The sequence below is a fragment of the Mustela lutreola genome, chromosome X, assembly GCF_030435805.1.
Source record: "Mustela lutreola isolate mMusLut2 chromosome X, mMusLut2.pri, whole genome shotgun sequence".
Classification (NCBI taxonomy): Eukaryota; Metazoa; Chordata; class Mammalia; order Carnivora; family Mustelidae; genus Mustela; species Mustela lutreola.
This window is the reverse complement of record NC_081308.1, coordinates 13,689,518-13,704,088: the sequence shown is the minus strand read 5'-3', so window position 1 is coordinate 13,704,088 and position 14,571 is coordinate 13,689,518. Positions and strand designations below refer to the sequence as shown.

At 41.6% G+C, this 14,571-nt stretch overlaps 1 protein-coding gene across 2 annotated transcripts in view; it reads right to left on the bottom strand.

The window, feature by feature from the left end:
- Window positions 1–615: 615 nt before the first annotated feature.
- NHS (NHS actin remodeling regulator) overlaps window positions 616–14,571 on the bottom strand; it is a 335,827-nt gene continuing 321,871 nt past the window's right edge. For both annotated transcript variants that reach the window (XM_059158464.1, XM_059158465.1), the window contains exons 6-9: window positions 12,528–12,659; window positions 8,554–11,535; window positions 7,919–8,045; window positions 616–4,748 (exon numbers count right to left, since the gene is read on the bottom strand). In XM_059158464.1, the coding sequence (XP_059014447.1) occupies window positions 4,139–4,748; window positions 7,919–8,045; window positions 8,554–11,535; window positions 12,528–12,659 (3,851 nt within the window). In that variant the 3' untranslated portion in view covers window positions 616–4,138. The remainder of the gene's footprint in view (window positions 4,749–7,918; window positions 8,046–8,553; window positions 11,536–12,527; window positions 12,660–14,571) is intronic.

Here is a 14,571-nt window from a genome sequence, read left to right as displayed (position 1 = left end):
TGGCTTTGGGAGAGTCAGGTAACGGCCCTGAGCTTGCGTTTCCCCGTCTGTAAAATGGGCACAATGTGGGGAGTACATGAGTTTGAGTAAGCAAAGCACTTAGAACACTACCCAGGACAATAAATTTGCTATATAATAAAAGGCACATGAGATTTATTTAGTGGCGTATTGTAATATGTATATCGAGGCTGCCCATCTTCGGAACAAGGCACAGTCTTGAGTAATTATTAGAAGCAAAGCAGGTGAGTGTTGTAAAGTAAAGCCATAAATTTTTTCCTGGCTCACAGAGGAGCTACAAGGAAAGTATAGTAGCTATTGGAAATTTATTCTTCTCTCAAATACAAAACGAGATTAGAGAGGCACCTGGCTGGCTCAGTCAGTAGAGCGTGTGTGATCTCGGTTGTGAGTTGGAGCCCCACATTGGGTGTCGAGATTACTTTTTAAAAAATCTAAAAAAACCCAAAACCCAAAATGAGATTAGAGCTCATTATACATTATTTATTATTTTTTCCACCTACTTTTGCTATAGCAGTTACCTTCTTTTATGTCCAGTTCCCTATAAAACACTTGCTGTTTGTGAAACCCCAAGAATACAATTACATAATCCAAGAGAAACTGGTTGTTTAATTGCAGTCACGTTTATTTGCAGTTTCTATACACACTTTCTAGGTAATCAAACTTTTCTGGTACATTTTTTTGAGAGGGGTTCACAATGAAACTGTCACCATTTTTACTAAAAATAAATACAAGACTTAAAGTGTTGCACAGCTCTAAAATATACAAAGGCTTGAATTGAATGTAAACGTTGAAAACATCTTACAAAAGAAACCATTTCTGCAACAATTTAAAAAGTTCATATTTACAAATATTACAAAAATACAAAATGGATGCAAGTCCATAAACCATTGTCTTTTTGGCCAGCACGAACTGGTTCTAGTACCAAAATAGTTACACTGTAACCTTCTTTATAGTTTTAAATCTTTGTCATGATCTAATTCTCTAAGTCTGCCATCTCTGCAGCAAATGTACTCACTCACTGACCTTTGGCAAGAGCAAACAGTGTGTTTTGTTTGCTACAACTAGTCCATGTCCTCTACTTAGCCAAAAACAAAAAAACCCCAAAACACAAAAAAACAAAAAGGAAAAAAATTTTCCCTCACACAACATAGACATGTTGCATAAACATAAAAGAACAAAAAATTAGCATCAGTGCAAACAACAGAAGAAAAGTTTGGATTGATGTTTTTCACGATACCTAATGTGTGTACCCTGCTTCAAAACGGCAGTGATGTTGAGGACAGCCCTCTAATTCTTGGTTTTATATGCTATGTAATAAAGCCATGTAGAATATTCCAGATTAATAAGGAATTCCTTACTTTTTCTTTCCTTTTTTTTTTTTTACTCAGTTTGTTACTCAATACTCTTAACACAGTGAATTTAAAATCCATCATTACTTGGGTTTTTTTTTTTAAATCTATGAAATATAAAATAGAGAAACTCTGCTATAGATTTTTAGAGTAAACAAAATAAGTAAAACTATATTATAAGGGTTAGTTCTGTGATCATTACATATAGAAGGAATCTTATTGCCTCACAATTCAAGTCAGTATGTATTTTAAAAAATATATGGTACCATTACTTAAATTGATGTCAATAATAAAAAGGTGACATATTTATTAAAGCCAATTCATGTGTTTCCTATTCAAGATTTAGAATCACTTTAAAGCCCACATACCTTTCTTTACGCTTAAAAAACCCCTAACTACACAAAAGCCATACTGCAAACGAACTGCTTTTATGAAAATTACAAAAGATCACCTATTGTGACTGGAAATGACGGTTTCTTATCGCATTTGTCTAAAAACTTTCTTTTAAAATTTTGCCAAGTGTACTTTTCAAAGCATGAGAAAAAGTTATTCATGTTCCCATGTGTCAAACCATGCTGGTTTTCTTGACTAATGGGTTCCAATGAGAAATGATGGTCCATTTTTTTCAAACCCCAAACATTTTTCTTTTAATAAAAAGTATAACACTTTGTAAATGTTCAAATGTACCCTTTACCAGGTAGCTTATCTATCCCAGCACAAGCACACACACACACACACACACACACACACTCACATCCACACACGCACGTTCTCCCTCCTCTACCCCACCACCCCCAGCACATATTTTACATACAAGGATGACAAATTAAGAAATACCATTTGATAGTGAAAACAAATAGTAGGAGACAGACATTTTTTTTCTTTACAAACAAAAACCCAACAGCAATCAGATTCTCTAATTCTCAATCTATAACACCTTAGAAAGTGTTTCTATTGAAAGACAGCATCCTCTTAGACCAGGCTTTCTCCTTCATATGGTATGAATTAAACCAAAGCCACAAACCCCCTTTCACACATCCTACTTTCCCAAATACCACTTGCATAAACTTAAAGCCAGCTGCTTATCAATTTCTTGGTAACTCTGGTCTGTTCTATCATTCTAATCACATTCTATTCTTTTATAGGCCATATCCCTTCTTAGTTCTCTCTACTTTCTACCTTGTCCCATTCAAAACATATTTTAAGTACATAGCTGCTTATATTTCTGACATATTTCAAACATTAGTATCAGTTCACGTTAAAATCAGAGGTGTAAGAATCATTTACAGATTTCAACTTGTAACTACTTTTTTTTTCAGTTTTAAGACAAGAAAATTCAAGTAATTTCAAGTAATTCAGCTTGTTTCCCTGCCTTCATTGTATCAGAGCACTCACCCTGACATTTCCATTCCCACCCACCACCCTCCCCTTTTGCCATCAAGCAGATATAGTAAAATCAGACAAAAACTCATTTGTATGTAGCATTGTGAACCAGAGCTGTTCCCCATTCCCAGTTTAACAGTGAATATAAATAATGCCTATACACATACCTATTTCCCAACTATATTGTTCACAGTGTCATTTCTGTTACTTTTTTTTAGGTAGCATGAATCTCATCAGCACAGAGAGAAAGCTTCACTGAAAACTCATTGCAGGTACTTACTGATAAATCAATAGCTCTGTGGCATGCTTATGTTTTATTTTTGTTAGTTAAAGAAACTGGAGCTAATTACTAAACTGTTTAAGGAGTTTATAGTCATTAGATGATGACTGTTTATGTCCCCAGTAGCCTAATATAAAACATAACCTAAATTAACTATTGTTTTCCCTATTCATTCTCTTTAAAGCAATCCACTGAAAAATTAAAAATCTAAAAGACACTGTCAAATGTTCTTCAGGGCTTTGTGTTGAGAATGTTGATTTTTCTCATTGATTAAAAAAAATCAAAAGCATGCTTTTCATTCTGTCCAAATTACCACATGGCAAATCATAGCCATGTGTTACTATTCACTTGTTTGGTGCTGCAATTTGTCACAAAAATGGCTAGGTCTGAATTCATTATTTTAAATTAATCACATTTCAGTATATGACCTCAAGATTTTCTTTATTTCACCAGTTTAAAATTCATAATTGAGGTTTATCTATCACTCAGAAAATCATATTGGTGGACATTTAAATATGGTATTTTATATGAAAATGGTATTCACAGAATACAGTTATTACACTTTATTTGTTGTGTTCTATAAACAGTTGGTGTGTGGTAGATAATTGGCCACATGTCCACTCGTCATTGATAAATCTATTTACACATTTTTATCAAAAATATGGTATTTACATGTGTGTAGTTCTTTCTTCTGAATTTTGCTTTAGTTCATTTTAATGTAAAAAAATACCAAACCTCCAGAGTAATTTCATCTTCTTAAGAATTATGACAGTGAGGGCTTTGTTTTCTGAATAGGCAGCTCTGGGAAAACTTTGTCTAGGTTTCATGAAAAGCAGACATTTTCAAATTCTATATTATCAAAAGGAATGAGATTGGGTAAATCAAACTAAGCTAAAGAAAAATATGAAAGACAGTGCAGCTACTTAAAGATGTGGAAAATAATCAAGAAGGACCATCTTCCATTTCCCCAGCCAATATTTAGGAATTCGTTGGTAAGCGGTGATGGTACCCCACGTTGTGCTGACTTCTCCTCAGTCCTCTCTTCTGTTCCTACATCCTCATACGACTAAGGGTTTTGGCCTTGGACAGCCAGCCTGGCCCGGGCCACCTATGTTGAGCTCTGGGAGGATCGGTCGTCATGTGGGCTCCCATCAGAATTTTCTGTCTCGCCCTCAGAGATGGCCTGCATGGGCGCATTGTACAGCCTGCAGCGGACGCTGTAGCGACTGCTGCTGGCCGCAGGGGGTGCTCGGGAGCGGCCAACCCTCGAGGAGGCCGAGGTGGCAAAGTTCTTTGAGGAAAACCCTTCCACATTAACTCTCGGGGAGCAGGGAGAGAGTGGGGACAGGGCCTCGGCCCCGGGGACCCCCTGATGAGCCTCATGGGTGCTTTGTGGGGACTCAGCTGTGAGCTCTCCAGGAGGTTTGGGCAGGATGGGACTCTTGAGGATCTCAGTAGCAGACATGCGGTAACTAGAATCCGAGCGACTTCCTTTCTTGAGGAGTAACAGCTTAAACTCTTCGTTGGACGTGTTGGACTTTTTGGCATTTCGGTAGATGAGGCCCGGGGACCTCTGGCTGTTTGGGGTGGTCACGTTGCTGTTGGGCGAAGTACCAGAACCAGCGCTGCTGCTGCTACTGCTGCCAAGAGAAGCCCTCGATTTGCTTCGAGCAGACATATCCCCGGAGTCTTTTCTTCCAAGGACTTTTCTCTTAGACCTTTCAAGAAAAGGAAAAACCTCAGTCCACACACATTTTTCTGAAACTGGAAATGTTAAGTCACATTCATGCATTGTCCTTGAAGAGCAGTTTGGTGTGCCCTATCTGATTGGCTAGGTGGCATTAGGACACTGGAGGTGAGGAGGGAGATACATTCCTTGTCCTTATAGCTCTCACGGCCCGAGGGAAATTCTCCAATAACCAGTGGACTGAAATTAGGTTCTGTAAATGACCTTCTCACATAATGACTCATGTGGAGGCTGGAGCTAAGAGAGGAGGACTTACTGGGATGTTTTACAAGAGCTTGAGAAGATATTGCTGTCTGACTTCCGGTTAGAGCGTAGGCAGTGAAGAACTGTAGCTATCTCGTATTAAATCTGTCTCCGCATTACCTATTAAATGCTCTGATGTGTGGGGTCAGCTTCCAGTGAGTACCAGAAGAGCAAAGCGGATAGAGGTGTGGATAGGGCAGGATTAGCCGTAGGTTGATGGTGGACAGGCTTGGGTAACGGATATGTGTGTCTGGGGAGGTGTGTTATACTATTCTGTCAACTTTTTAAATTTCTCCCTATAAAAAAAATTCTTACATGACTTTTTAAATCAGTCAATCCATTTTTGGCTGTAAAGACAATTTTCTGTAGCTGCTTAGTAACAGCAGTGTTATCACTCAGTAAATCAACTTTCTGTGAGAAGCTAAAAACCTAGACTGCCTCTGGAGCTCTTAAAGCTCTCTGTATTGTAAACCCTCAAGAAAACAAGGTAAAAAAAAAAAAGTGTCATACACACACACACACACACAAAGGCAAGGTCATTTTTGTCACTGTGCTACACATAAATAAATCCTATACAAATGCAAATCGAAGATTACCAAGCTCTGTAAGTCCACCAAACATAGGGATCCATCATTATATTATTTCTTTTGATAAGTATATAGGTGTAAACTTAGTGAATCTTTGCATGATTCAGTATGTTGATAAATATTGGCAGCATGCTCTTTCACCAACCTAAAAGTCCATAGAGTAGAGAAAATTTCAGCTTTGCAGTTGGAGACCAGCCTCATTTTGGTTCACTGAAACCTTTGTGGTTAGATCACATAGGCCAGTGTCTGGCACTCCAGTAAGGTAGGAATTCCAAACTAGCATTTGCTTTTAACATCTACCATATTCTAGACACTAAAATGTTATTTTAGCATCAAAATGGAATATGTGAGTATAGGTATTTCCACTAACAGTCAGGAAATGGGTAGAGAGGTTTTAACTGACAAGACTGGATACAAAGTGGCAGCACTGAGATTCAATTCCAGATGATTCTGACTCCACTACTTAGGTTCTGTCCACTATTCCAGATACTGGCATTTGGTCCTTTGGGGTAAGGACTTGACTCTTTAACTTAGGTAGCATTTTAGTAACTTGTCCTAAGATAAAGTGGGGTGTGGGAAGTATAATTGGATCTTAGACTACACACAGAGCAAAGAAAAAAGTAAACTGATTCTTCACTCTCTGAGTGGTGAGGTGTGCCTGGTAAGGTATGTACACACAGAAAGGGTTTCTCATAGAGTCTTTTAAAAAAAGCTGTTGAAGAGCTGTGCTCCTTCTTTATGTTTATGTGGAAAACCACATCAAGAGAAAATGCAAGTTCTCTTTAAAAGTAGAATTCCAGGGCGCCTGGGTGGCTCAGTTGGTTAAACAGCTGTTTAACCTGGCTCGGGTGATGACCTCAGGGTCCTGGGATGGAGCCCTGTGTTGGGCTTCCCGCTCAGCAGGGGGTCTGCTTCTCCTTCTCTCTCTGCTCCTCCCTCCACTCCTGCTCTCTCCCTCACTCAAATAGATAAATAAATAGATCTAAAAAGAAAAAAAAAAGTAGCATTCCAGGAAAAATGGCAAACTTCTTGCAAAAAACTTGCTTCAAAAAAGTATAACTTCAGGGGTGCCTGGGTGGTTCAGTTGGTTAACTGTCTGCTTTCAACTCAGGTCATGATCCCAGCGTCTCCCTGCTCAGTGGGAGTCTGCTTCTCCCTCTCCCTTTGCCCCTGCCCATATGCACACGTGCTCTCTATCTCTCTCTTGCTCTCTCAAATGAATAAATAAAATCTTTTTTAAAAAGTATAACTTCGCGGGGCGCCTGGGTGGCTCAGTGGGTTAAAGCCTCTGCCTTCAGCTCAGGTCATGATCTCAGGGTCCTGGGATCGAGCCCCGCATCGGGCTCTCTGCTCAGCAGGGAGCCTGCCTCCCCCTCTCTCTCTGTCTGCCTCTCTGCCTGCTTGTGATTTCTGTTTGTCAAATAAATAAATTAAAAAAAAAAGTATAACTTTGTAAGGTAGAAAAGGCAGTTTTCAAGTTGTGTCCCTTGGGAACCCCATGTAGGTCCAAGGCCTAGTGGAAGAAGGTAGTGGTGGTAGTGAAACGAGCAGGCACAGCACTGTTGGCTAGCTCAGTCCAGTCTGGGTTCGCCTCTGTGCGAGTTCCTGCTCTGTTTGTCAGTCACACACTGCAAGGAGGATGTGCTCTTGCAGACATGGCCCTTGATCGCAGGGGGCAGGGGGCAGGTGAGAGAAGGTGAGTGGGCAGCCTGGACACAACAGTGTCCTGCAAAAACAGCGCAGAGGACGTCCTCTGTTTGTGGGATTTGGAGTACTAATTTTAGAGAGGACCAGTGTTATTAAAGAAGTTTAAGTTTTAGGACGGGCAGGGGGAGCCCTGAAACGGGCAGGTTCCTCCACTGTCTTGTCTCCAACTTGGGCTCTGACTGTTCAGTGAAGCGGCTTGCATCTCTGCTAGTGGAGGATTACGGCCGTGAGCAGATTTTTTTTTCCTTTGGTTCAAGAAATTATTTCCGTCAGAGGTTACAAGAGACTCTGAGCTTTCACTCTAAGTTACTTAACCATAAATTGTTTTCAAACAGAAACTTGTTCCAGGATGTCTTTCCTGTGGGAAACCCCATCCCTTCCGCAGTTCTTACGGAAGGCCCTCAGGTGAGGTTGAGCTACATAGAAAGGCTCACATTCCCTAACGGAAATATAAGTCTATCAGTTTGATTCGGAAAACAAGGTTGGTTGGTTTGTTTGTTTTTGCTTTTTTGCTGAACGCACCCCAAGTACCCAAGGCTTTCCCGCATTTGCATTTGATGAGACGCATGGAAAGAAGCGAAGCGTTTGGTATTAATTGCCTCACCTGTGAATGACTGCAAACAAATCCTCAGTTGTACGAGGTTTGTTTGGAGACACGAACACACCTTCTGCTTCGGCCTGAGAGTCTTCACTAAGCGGTGAAATCATAGAGTCATCACTCGGTGACGATTCTTAAATGGAGAACAGAAGCATCTTTAGGAAGAAGTTAGCAGGCACACCGCTGCCTTGCACTGGCTTGCGGCAGCAACAATCAACAGATACCTTACTGCTGTCTTTAAGAAGAGAGATTATCGGGGTGCCTGGGGGGCTCAGTGGGTTAAAGCCTCTGCCTTTGGCTCAGGTCATGGTCTTGGGGTTGTGGGATCGAGCCCCGCATCGGGCTCTCTGCTCAGCGGGGAGCCTACTTCCCCCTCTCTCTCTGTCTACTTGTGATCTCTCTCTCTATCAAATAAATAAATAAAATCTTTAAAAAAAGAAGAGAGATTATCTGTCGCAGCTCAGTCAGTCCCTCAAAAACAAAAACTGTTATCTCACTCGTTTTAATAAGTGGGAAAAAAAGGGGGAGAGGAGAGAAACTGACACCCAGGGCTGCACTGTGTTACGGGGAACATAAGAAAAAAACGTAGTGAAGTGCCGTGAGACACCTCTCTACTTATGACAAAGCCATCAACAACTGACCTTTCAGTGAAACCTCATCCACGCTTCCTTGGGTCTCCTCTGCTTCGCTGTTGTCAGAGGCACTTTTGGCGGAAACACCTGAAGCGGTATTTTCCTGCTCAGAACATTTTTCAGGGCATGAATTTGCAGTTGATAGCTCCGCTTCACAGCTGGTATTCCCAGGCACTTTGTCATGGTGGCGGCTCATCCCAGGTTGAGGCTTGAGTGGATTGCTTATGTCTGTGGGTCTGGTTGGCGAGTCTGACTGAGCCGCGAGCGCATCGAGAGACTCGGGGTATGCAGCTTCCTCCCAATCTGCAGAGGATGGCTTCTGCACCTGTGCCAGGGCCCCGTCTGGACCCGCTCCATATTGTCGTACTTTGCCATCCAGCTCATTTGGGCGGGCACCAGAGACCCTCTGAAATCCCTCTGTGGGAAAGTCAAAATTCTTACTCGCCGTACTTTCCGGAACAGGCTCATTCTCCATATGTTTTTGGTCTTTCGTGACACTCGAATCTAGAAGATTGCTACCAGCTGAGGTCACCGTTTCTGGTTCACAATGGTTCTTTACATCAAAAGTACGTTTTTTCTCTAACTGTAGTTTATCTGGTCCCATCTCGACTGCAGAGGAGTCTAAGAAGGACAGTATGGTGTCTTCAGCGGAGTACTGACGTGATACTGATTTCTTAGCCGCATGTGGCTTAATCTTACCTGGAGACAGGGCAGCCATTGCGAGAGTGCTATCCTCTAAGTAGGGGAGATCTGTATTGTTGCCCTCGTTCTGCTTCACTTCTTCAGACTTGCTGACGGACCTCAGGTTAACAGACTTCAGGACTGTTGGCGTAATCGCAAGGGACGGCGGAGGGTTGGACCGCAGGGTTTCTCCTACTGGGTTCTGCTTACCATGAGCAAAAACATGCAGTGGGTGACGGTGGTGGAATGGTTTATTCAAGACACTATGAAGAGCACTTAGGTCAAGATGGGTAGGAGGTATAATTGGAAGTTCAAGGTCTTTGCTCAGTGACAGAGCTCCATCTTTTAAAGAGGGTTGCTGTAGTGAGGATTTCCTTTCTGGGACTTTTGGTTTTCTTTTGCTACCTCCAGGAGACAGCGGGCCAGAAAAGAAAGCTGTAGGGAAAGAGGAAGTTGGTGTTTCAGACTGGCTTGAGTAGCCACTTGATGGAGATGCCAAGCCGGCCAACTTTTCTGGTGAGGCCAATTTAAACTCATTGTCAACAGAAGGAAGGGATGGGGTGGTTGCTCTTGATTCTGACTGGGATGTTTGGGATTCAGAGCTCTCTGGAGATTTGATGCATTCAATAACTGTGGTACCCGTAGCAGTGCTGGAATTAGATAAAGATCTGTAAGGATCATTTGTTTTCAAGTCATTCAGAAGCCAGAGATCTGCATAGTGAGCTGATTCAGCACCTTCATCTTTGAATGGCGGAATATCTGGAGTGTCTAACTGAGGCTCCTTAATACCATGCTCACTCTGGTTCATCCAAGAAGATTCTTGCTTGGTGGGAAGGTTGGCATTTTCCATTCGAGAAGGTGTGTTGGAGAAATCTAGAGGCAGCTTCATTTCCCTGGAACTGTGAGGCAGGAGCTGGCCGCTGCTTATCTTTGGTTCTTTCTTCTCAGAAATGTCTGCATTTCCATCGGACTTCCTCAGTGATGAACTACGTTTAGGTGGGGTCGGCTTTGCCTTTGGTTTCCTGAAAGAGATGCTTGGTCTCCCCTGCCTCCTGTGGTCTAAGTAGTCCTGCCAGGCACAGTCGGGAAGAGTAGGAGGAACCCCAATGCCCTGGCCATTCTCTGGGCCCAGGGCTGCATAGTGACAGACGTAACTCTTACTGCCTTTGAGACCACAGTCAAAGTGCATGGAAGTGTAGTATCCTTCTGTGTCCACTGAGAAGTGAGAGCTAGTGTCTGCTTTGTCTGATGGAGACTTTTCCAGAAAGCTGTCATAAGTGGCCATGCTTGTGAAGCTTGCGCAGCCCAGGCTGTCTGCCTTGGGGCGCTCAGGACTAAAATCCTGGCGGCAGGAGGCATCGTGATGGTGGTGTAGGTAGTTCCACTCACTGTCACTGGTGTTGCTGTTGTTGGGGTCATCCAGCAGATCTGCCACAGTGGACGTAAAGGAGTTTGCCCGGTGGCCTCTCACTTTATCCAGGTGGTCATTGTACTGCTCTGTCACGAAGACGTTGGCATCCTCATTAGCATGAGGGGCTGTGTTGAGTGACAACTCCGAGTCACAGTGTGAAGACCCAGTTAGGGGAGGAGAAGCCGCAGGAGGGATTGTCTCTGAGGTCTGTGAGGGGCATGTGGAGCTGCTCCCACTCCAGTTGCCACTGGATGATTGGTGGTCATCTTTCTGGTCCATGTGGCTGCTGAGGAGGACACCAGCTGTGGAGATGCAGTGGATGGGGCTCCCAAAGGTGTCTGAGTTGGAGGAGATGTCACAGCTGCCAGAGTCGGCAGCCACTCGGGACAGGCGTGACCTCCCTCTCTCATTTAACTTGTGCTGAGGGCTGTGAAGATGTTGAGAACAAGCCAGGCCCAGAGCAGGCTGGTGTTCCTGTGCACTTGGGCTGCTGGGGGCCTCACTGCAATCATTTGACGATCTTTCTCGGTCGCCCATGAAGGGCTCCCCCTCTTCATATGCTGAGGGTTTAGCACCAACTTTGGGCTCAGCATCCCCACCTCTGTTGCCCTCCCGGGGAAGGCTCCGAGATCTTGTACGGCTGCTCACTGCAGTGGTAAACATGGTGTCGCCTTTGTCTGCCAATGCAGAGATGTTGCCAGCGGAGTGAGAAAGGGAAGCTGTGATGCTTTGACCCCTTTGAGCTCTGATTCTCCTTCTGGATGGAGCAGCAATCAGAATATCTTCAGTTTGGCACTCGGAGTCCCTGGTTCCAGACCTCCTATTCACAGTGTTGGAAGGGTCTGGATTTGTGTGCACGATCACATTCCTTTCCCTGGCCACAGGGGATTCGTCAGAATCTAGGGCACATGGAAAGCATAGTGAGATATTTCATACATCAGCAGACTAACAGACATTCTGAGAGATATCCACAAATCTGGTGGTAGCATGTTGGATCTTTGAGGAAAAAAAAAATCAGTGTATAAAATTAGGAGAAAGTTAAAATGCTTTAGGGAATCTGTCCCTTTGCTGCTCTGTCTCTGTCTCTACACACACACACATATCCACAGGTGCACCTGCGTGTGTGAGTATGTGTGTGGATAGTAAGTGAAGATGTTTTTAGATCTTCTGTGAATTTTCTCTCTTCACTATCAAATTACTTTGCCCCAATAAGTGACTACTATTTTTTTAAATTAAAGTGCATTTTGTCTTCTTGGCCACTATTCTTTTTTATTTTGTAATATATGCTCAGCAAAATGAAACTTAAAATTCATTATAAGTAATGAACGAGATGCTATAGTAATAGTAATAAGAATAAGAATAAGAAAACAAGAAGAGATTCCTAAACACATGGAACAGAAAAAAATGGGAAAATAGTCATATAAAGGGTAACATGTTATCAATATTCAATATTTAATTGAATATGCTTAAAATTTACCTTTTAAAATAATTAATGCCATAAAAGTATATCTGTCTTTAAGTAAGGGTATAATTTTCTAAAAATAATCTTTCATTGAATCTTGTTACTTTTTTTCCATCTTTATAAAACTTTTAAAAATTACTTACTTCCATCTTAATAAAACTTTAAAAAATTTCCAAAATATTACATTTCAGCCATAAGACCTGAACATGTATACCTAAATCCCTAAAGTTAAATCTTCACAGTCAAAAACAGAGATTCAAAAAGTAATACCACCCGGCCTGCTGAACACAGAACAAGTACATGCCATTTCAAAACCTTTACAAGTTACAACACTATCTTTAAGGAAGCTGATGAAAAGGCCAACTTCCATTTCATCTCCTTCTAGTTGACACCCAACAGAATGTTAACCATTAACAGTTTATACTACACCTATTTCTTGTTGGACTCTTCTGGGGATACCCGAGATGGTTTTCCTCCTCCTCAGTTTTCGTCTCCGCTGTAGTACGGATTGTGAATGAACAAGGGAGCAGCGTATACTAGCCTCTCTGTCAAAACCAACTCCTGCAACCCACAAATAGGTCTCATTAGCCTTTAGAAATGGCAAACAAATTTTCATTTGCTTGGAACACAGTGATATTTATTGATTGGAAGTAAAGGAAGAGTTTGGATTAAGCCCGTGAATAAATATAAGGGAGCCCTTATTCAGCTCCTATTTAAATTACTCTGCAGTACATTAAGCTTTACTTCTAAATGCAGCTCTGCACGACAGCTTGCAGTGCCAAGAGTAACAAGCAAAGAAGGAAAATCAAAAGAAAGAGGAGAGAAAAATAACATCAAAGAATCACTCTCGCACAGAAACAGCTCCTGAAGGACTTACAGCCTTTAGTTACTACTATCTACCGGTCTATTTCTGGGCTCTCTGAAGCTGTCTTTGCATAGTAGATCCAGAGCCAAGATATTAACCTGAATTAGTTCAGCTAACATATCCTGACCTGTTCTTCATTAAAAACATCTTTGTGAGGTTTTTTTCTCTCTCCATTACACCCCAACCCACAACACAACACAACATTCACTCTCTCTCTCTCTCTCTCTCTCACACACACACACACACAGACACTCTCTCTCTCTCTCTCCTTCTCTCTCTCCCCCGTGAAGAGAAAATAGCCTAGAGATTTGTTTTTAAATGAACATGTAACTCTTTCTACTTTGTTCTGCTGACTCAGTCGGACACTTCTTGGTATGGCACCAGTGTCTTATCAATATAAAATAAAAATACAAGGCAGTTCTCAGTTCTCTACTTAAGTGGATCTACCTTCACTATCAGCTATGAATGAAGCTGGAATTCCCAGTCTTTACAATGCGTGTCTGTTTGCTTTTATAAATATAGGGGCCAAACCATGATGCTTGCTTGTTTCTCTCTCCATAATCACATTATTGATACACTACATGCAGTCTTATCAAAACTAGAATGGCGAGGAAGGAGGTGAGGAACTCACACCCCTGTCTGGCACAGGCATGTGCCATGGATTTTTCAGATTGAGCTTTGCCTCAAAATCAGGATGCCAAAAGTGCATTGGAATCTGGTTGCCTTATCTAACCTGATTGTTATACACAGAATAGGTTGGCGTGTTAAAACCTTGACTTAGCTATAAAATGAAGCAGTTTGAGTTCTGCTTATCATCAGAGTGACAACAGTTTCTAGAATTCACATTAAAAAAATCTGTGAGATATCACATGATGAATAATTATAATATTATTAGAGAATTCATACTAATGGGATTTTCCTTTATTAGCTCCAACCAAAAATTAAGATCTTTCATTCTACTCATAATAATTACAGAACACATGGCACACAGACACACTTATGTTATATGGACAAAATTAGCTTTCTCATTAAAGCTCTTGAAATCAACATATAATCTGGGCTTTAGTCTGAGAGTTCCTGAAATAAAGCAGAAGGAAAGATCTTCCCTTTTCCTGAATCACAAGACCCATAATCAAAGAACTAAATTTAAAAACAAAATTTACTTACAGTGCTGTGAAGAAAGCAGGTGCTGCTTATAATCAAATGTTCCCAGAAGGGAAAGTTAGTTTAAGAGGATGCCAAAATGATACATTTTGACATCTACCAACCCCAGCCCATTTAGATTATGGAGATCAGATAAAGTATGCATCCTTAGAATAATTTCTTCTGCAAGTTGAGTAGGTCATCAGGAAAACTTCTCCTAGCTCATAACCAGCTGATCAACCAGAACTCCGGTTATTCAGGAAGGAAATAATATCTATACCAGATATCTGGTCATCATTTGCTCCCCACTGTATGTGAGAGAAATCTGAGTGGGATTAATAATAGCCATGTCCAAAATGCATCTCGAGTGACATGCCGTCTTTAGTCACATGGTACCAGGATAAAAGTAATAACATGGCCATTGTGACATTTTCAATATACAAATAAATTAAAACATAACTATCA